General features: G+C 50.1%; 1 protein-coding gene across 2 annotated transcripts in view; it reads right to left on the bottom strand.

Moving 5' to 3' along the window:
- Window positions 1-12,237, bottom strand: part of LPAR2 (lysophosphatidic acid receptor 2) — a 41,612-nt gene that overhangs the window by 19,066 nt on the left and 10,309 nt on the right. The window contains exon 1 of one of the 2 annotated variants that reach the window (XM_069946082.1): window positions 2,802-2,944. The exons of the other annotated variant lie outside the window; for it this stretch is intronic. Within the exon in view, the coding sequence (XP_069802183.1) occupies window positions 2,802-2,826 (25 nt within the window). The 5' untranslated portion in view covers window positions 2,827-2,944. Of the gene's footprint in view, window positions 1-2,801; window positions 2,945-12,237 lie in introns of those variants that run through there. 2 annotated transcript variants of the gene reach the window in all.

Genomic DNA, 12,237 nt, shown 5'->3' with positions numbered 1-12,237 from the left:
AATGATTTCTTTGGCTCCTACTTGCTATAAACTGGTGCAAAAAGGGGGTCTATGATGAATGCGTCACTTGGCAGCCATGGGCAGGAGGGTCTCATATCGCACAGTGGCCCTATGCAGAGTCTGTCCTTCTATAGCTGACTGTAGGGGCACCCTTCAGCATAAAGCTAGCCCCCCACCCTGTGCCTGGCTTGTCTCCAGAGGACCCTTTACTGGCCCCAGCTGCCACCCATGTTGTCTGTTTATCTGCCAGACTCCTGCTGTTAATAGTCTACAAGGGCAATATAATCCTGATAGGTAACAATAAGCGTATGAGGGTGTCATCTGGGGACAGACAGTCAATATGCACAGGAGATAAGACCGGAGGAGCATTGTGTCTTTGCACATTTATCTGCTCCATGTTATCTCTGACAAGATAGACAATGGGGCAGATGTGTGACCATCAACAACTCACAACTACACCAAAGCTCTCCAAGCTGTGTGCCTCATGCTGGGAGTTGTAATTTAAAGGGGTTGTTCACCAAAAAAAAAATTCTTTCACATTAACTGGTGCCAGAAGTCTTCCAGTACTTATCAGCTGCTGTATGTCTTGCAGGAAGCAATGTATTCTTTCCAGTCTGCAGAGCAGGAGAGGTTTTCTATGGGGATTTTTCGGGACAGTTCCTGTCAGGGACAGAGGTGGCAGCAGAGAGCGCTGTGTCTGACTGGAAAGAATAAACCACTTTGTGCAGGACATACAGCGGCTGATACGTACTGGAAGACTGGAGATTTTTTTAATAGAAGTAAATGACAAATCTCTGGCATTTTTTTTTTCCGGTGAACAACCCCTTTTAATCGCCGGCGGATGTATCTGACAGCCGCTTATAAACCTTTCCCTATAAACACATATGGACTGTGGACTCTCAACTGAACTGAGCGTGCTTCTGTATAGAGAGGAGAGGAGGAATAGTTGTCAGCCAAAGAAGCATTCATCCCATCAGCCATCTATGTAGCGTCTATGAACGGCTTTCGAATAGTAGTATCAGTCACACCTATGCACATTTTTCTAGAAGCGGTAATAAAGCAGCCATCTTGGCGGCAGGGATTTGTCTTGACCTTCAGTCAGAGTTTCCAGCACAGTGCAGAGATTTAGCTGTAGACAACATAACACTAACATAGACTGCAACTCCCATCATGCGGACACCTGTACAATGTGTAAATCATAGGAGATGGATGAGGAGATGAATATAAGCTAAACACCCGCTCCCTGTACGTCGGCTACAAGAAACAACCATATATTACTATATACTAGTATGGGAGCTAACTATCACTACATGGACATACAGGACATACAACTACAAGTCTCAGCATGCCCTGCCTACCAAGGTATATATAAGCTTATATCTAGTATAAGGTGGCTTCTCCATTATAGACCACAGTAATGAGTATGCCAGGCCACTGAAATGAATGGCGCCCGCTGCTATACGCCACAGTATACGTTATTGATGGCTGCTTGTGGCGTACACCACAACACAATGTAAACCTGGCCTGACAAAGATGGTCAGTGACTAAAAGCTGGGAACAGCTGACCACCGTATTACTCACCTTTCTCTTTACTGAATGGAACTGAAACAATGGAGGAAGAGGATGACACACGGGTTCAGAGAAGACAAAAGAGGGAATGGCTGTCATGCTGTGGCCCTAGGGCCCGGCCCTAAGTATAGCAGGGCGGCCCAGCAATGCTGTGTAAGAACTAGACAGCGTAAACTGGAGCTAGGAGGTATGAGGATGGCCTAAGGGTCTGTTCACACCACACGAGCAAATACTGCGCCATTGTATGCAACAGATTTATAATCTAGGTGGTCTTCCTCCCCTGTGCGGCTCCATTCACATTAATAGGGTCATGCGGCTGCCCCCCCCCCCCCCCCCACACACACACACACACACAGCCAGAAGGTGGGGGAAACACAGCACCAGATCCCTTCATTCACCCAGACATTGCACCCCACCGGTCATACACCCATCATTTACCCCAACCATAACACTGCCTGGGGGGAACGTGGGGAAAAAACTCTCTCCAGTCATCTGATCCTCAGAAACATCTAGAGATGAGAATGTAGGGAAGGATTATGGTATCTGACATTCAGGAGTCTAGGAAAGCTGTGTGAGCTGTCATGGTGGCTGTACTGGTTGTTACTCTAGGAAATAGCAATCTCAGTAACGACGATGGTCAGCCGGACAGAGGAGCGGGGACATATATATATATATATATATATATATATATATATATATATATACACAGTGTACATCACACACAGGCTGCACCTATATATACTCAGGCTGCTATATATATATATGACACACAGGCTGCTCCGTACACATGCAGACCGCACCTATATATACACACTGTACATTTCTATCCACAGGCTGCTATATATATATATATACATGCTCCTATATATACACCATACAACTCTATCCAAAGGCTGCCCCATAGAGATACAGACAAATAGTTATATATACACCATACAGATAGAGACATATACCTATAGCTATATGCACATGCAGCGACCTCCATGCAGTTGTGCTCCTGACCTTCCTGTAGGACGCCTCCGCCACCACACATATTATAGTCTCCAGAACACCCCAGACCCCTCACAACAACCATGACCCTCCCATAGAGCTCAGTGTAGACCCCTGAAGTTGTCCTTCTCTCCTGCTATCCTCCTGGCGCCCATCCCAATCTATTCCATGTCCTGTCCTACACGATGTAACTCTCCCCCTGTCCTCCGTCTCTGTCCCCCACCATGGTGCTCCCCTCTTACCGCTGCTCATGGCTGTAGTAGTCATCCTGCCGTTGCCCTCAGTCCTTCCATTCGGTGTCAGCAGGCAGCGTCTCCTCCCTCTCTGGGGCGCACAGCATAACTCCCCATATACAAGCCACTGCCTGCTGCCACAGCCCTGACTGTCTCCAAATACCAGCAAGGTGTGACAGGAGGGAGGACCTCACCTCACAGAGGAGCACACCTCTCCGCTCACTGCTCAGGTTACATCCACACCCTCCTGCCAGGATACTGTAACCACTATGCTGGGGGGACACCACACACCCTCCTGCCAGGATACTGTAACCACCATGCTGGGGGGACACCACACACCCTACTGTCAGGATACTGTAACCACCATGCTGGGGGGACACCACACACCCTCCTGCCAGGATACTGTAACCACCATGCTGGGGGGACACCACACACCCTCCTGCCAGGATACTGTAACCACTATGCTGGGGGGACACCACACACCCTACTGTCAGGATACTGTAACCACCATGCTGGGGGGACACCACACACCCTACTGTCAGGATACTGTAACCACCATGCTGGGGGGACACCACACACCCTCCTGTCAGGATACTGTAACCACCATGCTCTATGTAACACCCTCCTGCCAGGATACTGTAACCACTATGCTGGGGGGGACACACCACACACCCTCCTGTCAGGATACTGTAACCACCATGCTCTATGTAACACCCTCCTGCCAGGATACTGTAACCACTATGCTGGGGGGGACACACCACACACCCTCCTGTCAGGATACTGTAACCACCATGCTCTATGTAACACCCTCATGCCAGAATACTGTAACCACTATGCTGGGGGGGACACCACACACCCTCCTGTCAGGATACTGTAACCACCATGCTGGGGGGACACCACACACCCTCCTGCCAGTATACTGTAACCACCATGCTGGGGGGACACCACACACCCTACTGTCAGGATACTGTAACCACCATGCTGGGGGGACACCACACACCCTACTGTCAGGATACTGTAACCACCATGCTCTATGTAACACCCTCCTGCCAGGATACTGTAACCACTATGCTGGGGGGACACCACACACCCTCCTGTCAGGATACTGTAACCACCATGCTCTATGTAACACCCTCCTGCCAGGATACTGTAACCACTATGCTGGGGGGACACACACCACACACCCTCCTGTCAGGATACTGTAACCACCATGCTCTATGTAACACCCTCCTGCCAGGATACTGTAACCACTATGCTGGGGGGGACACCACACACCCTCCTGTCAGGATACTGTAACCACCATGCCGGGGACACACCACACACCCTCCTGCCAGGATACTGTAACCACCATGCCGGGGACACACCACCAAGGCTCAATGTAACACCCTCCTGCCAGGGTACTGTAACCACTATGCTGGGGACACACCACCACTATGCTGGGGCCCTATTACACGGGACGATTATCGTGCGAAAAATCGTTAAATCGATTGAATTTAAACAATAATCGTTCTGTGTAATTGCAGGCAACGATCGAAAAATCGTTCGTATGTGGATCGTTAATTTACATCTAAACCTAAAATTATCGTTAATCTTTCGCTAATCATTCTAACGGTTATTGTTCTGTGTAATATGGTGAACGATTTCAGGTTAAGAATAAACAATCTTGTTTGCGATCGTTTATTGTTAGTCGATAATCGTTAAAAATCGCTCAGTGTAATAGGACCCTTAGGCTGTAACACCCTTCTGCCAGGCTGGAGAATACTGTAACCAGCATGCTGGGGACACACCATCATGAGCAGAGTAATATAGTGAGGATGTCCCAGCTGTCACTTCCCCTATGATCACACAGAGAGTGGCTCAGTGACACAGTCTCTCCTAACAACACACGTCAGGACTGTATATCCCTCTATCCTGTCCTCCGATAACATGAAGGGTTAAAGCCAACACCATTGGGTTCCACAGTGTCCGCTTGCTTTGCATGAACTGTGATCCTGGCACTTAAAGGGATTTTCATGCCATCTCCTTGAGACAGTCGGTGAGACCCCCATCTCTGTTACCCCCAAAACCAATCCAATAAAGGTCAATGGGGCCATAGACTGATTTCCTGGTTCAGTGACTAAACACAAGGTTAAACTTTCACTTTAAGGTGTAATCATTAGTAATAATAGAGGGAGCAGGATTCCGCCACATGATGAAATATCATCTTTACTTTGTTACTTATCGCGCCCGTCACCTGGTTTACCAGCATGCTGACTGCCAACACAGTCAAATCGCTATCGGTACAAGGATGTCCTGACTGTTTATGTTTTTACTGCTACGATAAACAACTTTTATGGTCCCAAAGTGTATAATAGGCCTGGCCCGGACCTGCAGCTGTCTGGGCCGCAACTCCTGCAGGGATGCTCCGTCTGCTTCCTGTTTGATGGACACACGGGGATCTGTGGCCTCACCACACATCCACATTCACCGCACATTCAAGCGTCTGAGAGGCTGCCGATCTCTACGGGGGGGGGGATTTATCAGGCCCTTATTTATCAGGCCCTTAGGTCTTATATCAGGCCCCGCCCCCTTTCCCCGACAGGATTCACTAAGAGGAGCACGAACCTGCTTCCAACAGGTGTAGATTTGGATCATGATTTACGACTGAGCAGGCATAAATCATGATAAATGAGGCGCAGGAGGAGGCCACGCCTCCTCCCCGCCTTGTCATGGCCCCCCAAGCTCCCCCAGACCACCCATCGGGCAAGCGGGGCATACGGGAGGCGTACGCCAGGGAGAAGGGGCGAATCTGCACCTTCTCCCTGGCGTACGCCTCAGGCGGACATTTCATAAATCTCCCCCTATGTGTCGGAACAGGAAGCAGGTGGGGAACCACAGCACAGAGTGGAGTTGTGGACCGAGAACACAGCAAGCTCTGGGCCAGGCCTCTTTGACACCTCGAGTCCCATATAAATGATAATAAAAGCACAAACAACAAATATAAAGACTTATAGTAGGACATTAACTATTTGTTGTGGACTTTTTATACTAAGCCCAAAACTTTCCAGCAGTGTCCTTCTTATCATCATGGACACTAGTATATACAGTAGATATCACAATAGTTAAATCTCAGAGGTCAGCCTCTCGCTACCTGAGGAATGACCTTTGCACAGGTCACAAAGCATGCCTGCAAAACTGGGAGAAGCACACCACATAGCACTTCTCTCTCTCCCCCGTTTTGCTGCAGGAGACAGATTTTATAGTAGTCATTGGACCCTGCCTCCTGTAGTGCAATGGTGTGTAAGGCTTTTTGGTGTGTCTCTATGTGTCCCGTTTGTGGTGACCCCGGTCAGACACTTATTATCTTTCCTATGAAGCTGTGATAAGTTCCAACCCCTTAAAAAAATAAGCTCGGGGACTAAGGGCCCTATTCCACGGGCCAATAGGGGCCCGATCAATAATCTAAACGTGCGCCGATCTGCTAGATCAGCGCTTGTTTACTGGGCCTATTACACGGCCCAATAATCGTTTAGGGAGGGCTGCAGGGACATCGTTACCATCCATTACCTATCCATGTTGCAGGGCTTCTCCTGCGCTCCTTCTTCCTCCCGATCCTGCACACAGCAGCAGCTTCGGTGCGGCCTGTCTAAGCTGACAGACCGCTCAGCCAATCACTGGCAGCGGGAGGAAGAAGGAGCGCAGGAGAAGACCTGCAACATGTGTAGGTAAAGTATGGTGCTTGTGGAATCATCGGTCGCCCGACACGCATCGCTATTCCACACAGCGATGCGAAGTGGGTGCCCGATGATTTTAGGTTTGAACCCTAATAATCAATCGTCGGCTGATCATTGTCTCTATTCCGCGGATCGATAATCGGCCGAATCGGGCCAATTCTTATCGCTCTGTGGAATAGGCCCCTAAGGGCTCTATTACACAGGATGATTATCGTGCAAAAAATCATTATATTGTTCGAATTTAAACGAAAGTAAAACGATCATAGTAACGACCATCGTTCTGTGTAACATGGTGAACGATTTCAGGTTAACGATTTCAGGTTAGTCGTTAATCGTTACAAAATAACTCCCTGTAATAGGACCCTAAGTGTACTATACTCAAAAAGGACCAGCTTCACCCTACCGTATCCATCCGTCATCTTGTGACATCTTTTCCTATGTGGTCACCATCTGACATATAGAATATAGAGACTGAGGCTGCTGGGAACCATGACGAATTCGAGCGACTGTCAGATGACTTTGTCTCCCATAGGAAAAAATGAATAGAAACAAATCTGTACAATTACAGCCTGTATTATACTCCAGAGCTGCACCCAGATGAAATCTCCCAGCATCCTTTGCGTTCTTATTTTTGTTCATCCCGCCAGCACAATAACTGGACTGTGTACAGAGATAGATGGAAAACACTCTCCTCGGGGTACCATATAGCTGTCTATAGGGACCACCTAGAATTGCTCAGATTCATATTTTATACCAGTTAGGTTATATATATATATATATATATATATATCAGTATCTGCCCCTACGCTGCTGAGACCTTATAATCCCCTCTTATAAATGTTCTTGGGCAAAGTCCCAAAACATCTTGAAGATGCTAAAACAAAGACCTAGAAAGTCCATGACTAATCCCTGACTCTGCACAAATCCCAATGATAACAGGGATCACGTTACAGTAACCGGAGCTGGCCGTGGTGTGACCACCGCTGATCTCCAGAATAACAATGGCCGTCACTGATCTCCAGAATAACAATGGCTGGGCCTATGATAACACTTATCTGATGCTCCTCACACTCACAAAGCCCTTCTCCAAACAAGGCCACAAAGGAGGCAGATACCAGAGGGGCTCAGAGCGGATCCTTTGTATATACAGTGGATACAGAGCACTGTCCTGGGGGTCAGGGATTGTTGTAAATCTCATCAGCATAAGGGGGGCAGACAATGCCGCACACTTACTAGAATCTTTACTGCTATTCAGAGAGATAGGGATCAGCACATATCGTAGGGATCATCATTGTACAATTAATAAGTATGGGCTGTATTACAAAGTCTGACCCTACCTGATCGTCTGTGTGACCCTTTAGGCCTCAGTCACATGTCCAGTGTTTTTTTAAGGAGCGTAATTTTGTCCGCTCTGTAAAAAAACAGTCTGTTGATTGCATCCGTTTGAGTGCGCTGGAGTAGGGGGAGCGGTAACAGGAGCAGGGAGAGATAGGAGTGCTGACAGGAGCAGGGAGAGATAGGAGTGGTGACAGGAGCGGGGGAGATGGGAGCGGTGAAAGGAGCGGGGGAGATGGGAGCGGTGACAGGAGCGGGGGAGATGGGAGCGGTGACAGGAGCGGGGGAGATGGGAGCGGTGACAGGAGCAGTGACAGGAGCGGGGGAGATGGGAGCGGTGACAGGAGCGGGGGAGATGGGAGCGGTGAAAGGAGCGGGGGAGATGGGAGCGGTGACAGGAGCGGGGGAGATGGGAGCGGTGACAGGAGCAGTGACAGGAGCGGGGGAGATGGGAGCAGTGACAGGAGCGGGGGAAACAGGAGCGGTGACAGAAGCGGGGGAGATGGGAGCCGGTGACAGGAGCGGGGGAGATGGGAGCCGGTGAAAGGAGTGGGGGAGACAGGAGCGGTGACAGGAGCAGGGGAGATGGGAGCGGTGACAGGAGCGGGGGAGATGGGAGTCGGTGACAGGAGCGGGGGAGATGGGAGCCGGTGAAAGGAGCGGGGGAGATGGGAGCGGTGACAGGAGCGGGGGAGACAGGAGCGGTGACAGGAGCGAGGGAGACAGGAGTGGTGACAGGAGCAGGGGAGATGGGAGCCGGTGAAAGGAGCGGGGGAGATGGGAGCAGTGACAGGAGCGGGGGAGACAGGAGTGGTGACAGGAGCGGGGGAGACAGGAGCGGTGACAGGAGCAGGGGAGATGGGAGCCGGTGAAAGGAGCGGGGGAGACAGGAGCGGTGAAAGGAGCGGGGGAGACAGGAGCGGTGACAGGTGCGGGGGAGACAGGAGCGGTGACAGGAGCGGGGAAGACAGGAGCGGTGACAGGAGCAGGGGAGATGGGAGCCGGTGAAAGGAGCTGGGGAGATGGGAGCCAGTGACAGGAGCGGGGGAGATGGGAGCGGTGACAGGTGCGGGGGAGACAGGAGCAGTGACAGGAGCTGGGAAGAAGGGAGCGGGTGGCAGGTGCGGGGGAGACAGGAGCAGTGACAGGAGCTGGGGAGAAGAGAGCGGGTAACAGGTGCGGGGGAGACAGGAGCAGTGACAGGAGCGGGGGAGAAGGGAGCGGGTGACAGGAGCGGGGGAGATGGGAGCCGGTGACAGGAGCGGGGGAGATGGGAACCAGTGACAGGAGCGGGGGAGAGACAGGAGTGGCGGAGATGGGAGCGGGTGAAACAAGCGGTGGAGATGGGAGCGGATGACAGAAGCAGGAGAGATGGGAGAGGATGACAGAAGCAGGGGAGATGGGAGTGGGGGACAGGAGTGGGGGAGAGACAGGAGCTAGGGGAGATGGGAGCAGATGACAAGCAGGGGAGATGGGAGCGGATGACAGAAGCAGGGGAGATGGGAGTGGGGGACAGGAGTGGGGGAGAGACAGGAGCTGGGGGAGATGGGGGCAGGTAAAAGAAGTGGGGGGAATGGGAGTGGGTGACAGGAGCAGGGACAATAGGAATGGTGAGAGGAGCAAGGATCATGGCACTGATGGTATGAATGCACACATAGGATTTAGTGGGCCCCAAAAATTGCCCGTGGCTGCGAATTTGCGACCACGGACAATTTTACTGGATGTGTAAATAAGGCCTCACTCCGATCATTCACATCGCACAGGCCAAGGTGCTACCAAAAGCAAATGCTGGTTCGTCGGCTGAATTGCCGGCCCTATTACACAGTGTGATTATCCGCCCCTTGTAATACAAGTCCCAGCACCTCCTCCCGAGAGGCGGCTCTATTACATGGGACCAATATCTGTCCAACTATATACATATAATTCCGTGTAACAGGGCTGCAATCTGCCCCCAAGCAAGCAAACTGATCGCTCAAGTCTAACGTGTCAAAAAATAACCTAAAGTTGTGTAAAAGGAGATGTGCGGCCAATTGGCTGATTTAAAGCAAAGGGCCACACCAACAATCTAGTGATTATTCATCAAGCCTGTAATTGGATCTGTGAACGACCTAGGAGATTGGCGCTCTTTTACAGCGCAGCTTGGCAGACCTAATATGGCCTTTATTAAAGGGGTTGTTAACCCCCCAAAAACTCTTTCAAATCAACTGATGACAGAAAGTGCCAGAGATTTGTCATTTACTTCTATTTAAAAAATCTCAAGTCTTCCAATACTTATCAGCTGCTGTATGTCCTGCATGAAGAGGTGTATTCTTTCCAGTCTGACAGTTCTCTCTACTGCCACCTCTGTCCATGTCAGGAACTGTCCAGAACAGTAGCAAATCCCCTTAGAAAACCTCTCCTGCTCTCCAGACTTGGAAGAATGCCACTTCCCGCAGGACATACAGCAGCTGATAAGTACTGGAAGACTAGATTTTCTTAATAGAAGTAAATTACAAATCTCTGGCACTTTCTGCCGCTAGTTTTGAAAGAAAAAATGATTTGGTGAACTATCCATTTAACAGGAATCCAAAGTACAAGTTGTGTAACCACATTCTATAGCTAATAGTAGAGACTACTAGATTACGGGCTGAATTACACTATCCAACACTTGGTAGGAGATCAGCGCTCGCTTACTGAACCTATTACACTGCTCGATGATCGTGCAGCAATGGCTGCGTACATAGAAAATAATAAACACTATGCTTACCTGTCCTAGTTCCCCTGTGTCCGCTAAGAGCACACTGTCTGCGCAGTGATAGGCCGCTCAGCCAATCACTGACCAAGCCGGGACAATGAAGCGGGCAGTGATTGGCTGAGTGGCCTGTCACTTTTGAGACAGTATCAGAAGCTTCAGCAGCAGCTGAGGTGAATGGGGAACAGGCAGGTGGACATCGGGGAGCTTGGACAGGTAAGTACTACTTTATTATTTTCCACTTACTTTCATCAGCCATCAACCAATGATTTTTAAACTAGCTGAAAGACACCGATCAGCATGATTGGCTCCTCAGCTGATCGTTTTCTTCATTACGCGTGGCGATATCTGCCCTCTAAGGGTACTATTACACGGAACGATTATCGGCCGAATCGGGCCTATTCGTCCGATTATCGTTCCGTGTAATAAACACAACAATCAGCCGATGATCGTTGTCATCGGCTGATCGTTGATATAGGTTTGGACCTATAATTGTCGGCCACCGACCGCGTACCGCTACGTGTAATAGCAGTACGCGGCCGGCGACTGACGATTAGCAAAGTAAATACATTACCTATCCATGGTCTAGGGCTCCTCCTGTGCTCTGCTTCTCCCCGGGTCCCGCATGCTGCAGCTTCAGAGTGGCCTGTCTTAGCTGACAGGGCGCTCAGCCAATCACAGGCCAGGATCGCCGAGGCCAGTGATTGTCAGTTAAGACAGGCCACTCTGAAGCTGCAGCGTGCGGGACCCGGGGGGAAGCAGAGCACAGGAGGAGCCCTGAACCATGGATAGGTAATGTATGACGTGTAATAGGCCCAGTAAACGAGCGCCAATCTAGCAGATCGGCGCTTGTTTACAGTTATTATCGGGCCCGTGTAATACTACCCTAATGCTAACCAATCTCACTATTCCAGCAGGACCGGCCAATCATCTAATGTGAGTGGCATCAGATGGCTACTGTCTTACTGTTTTGAAGAAAGCTGCCATTTTTCTTTTATCCTTTTACAACCCCTTTAAGCCCCGCCTCCTCAGTACTGCAGAAAGTGTAGTGAAGAGGACACATAGCTACAGCAGCCCTGCGTCTTCTTCAGACTCAAGATCTGTGGAAGTCCACAGACAGCTACACTACAGATACTATGTCCGACTCATCAGACGTCCGGATTGTGGACTATGCAGTGACGTCCCCGTGTAGAAGCCATCTGATACCGGCCCCAAGGTTTCTCCTCTCCTTCTTAGTATGTAAAGTACTTTCCCATTCACAATAACACAGCAGGAAGCTTTGATGTACTGACCCTGTACTGTAGCTACAGACCTCCCCCAATGCATCCTGGGATGTGGTTAACTAGTAATGAGCCCCCAGGCGCTGAGCTGCGGTGGGTATGGAGATGCGTGTGTGCTTTGTATATCTACAGGCGCTTTACATTCAATCCCTGTTTACATTTTTACGCTGATCCGGAGCAGATGTTCCTATAGACGACGGTATGGAGCGACATGAAAACCTACAGCTGTCTATGTGATGGTGTCACGGCTCACAGCTATGGCTCACCTAACCTTTACTGAACTCTATGAACCGCTTCATCCCTAGGCTGTTGTAGTACTACAGATCCCAGAGAGTCTTTTATTGTCATGGCATGCTGGGAGATGTTGGGAAACCACTAAAGGAAAA

The sequence above is a fragment of the Dendropsophus ebraccatus genome, chromosome 1 (genome assembly GCF_027789765.1).
Source record: "Dendropsophus ebraccatus isolate aDenEbr1 chromosome 1, aDenEbr1.pat, whole genome shotgun sequence".
Taxonomy (NCBI): domain Eukaryota; kingdom Metazoa; phylum Chordata; class Amphibia; order Anura; family Hylidae; genus Dendropsophus; species Dendropsophus ebraccatus.
The sequence above is the reverse complement of the archived record's forward strand: the minus strand, read 5'-3'. Positions and strand labels throughout refer to the sequence as shown.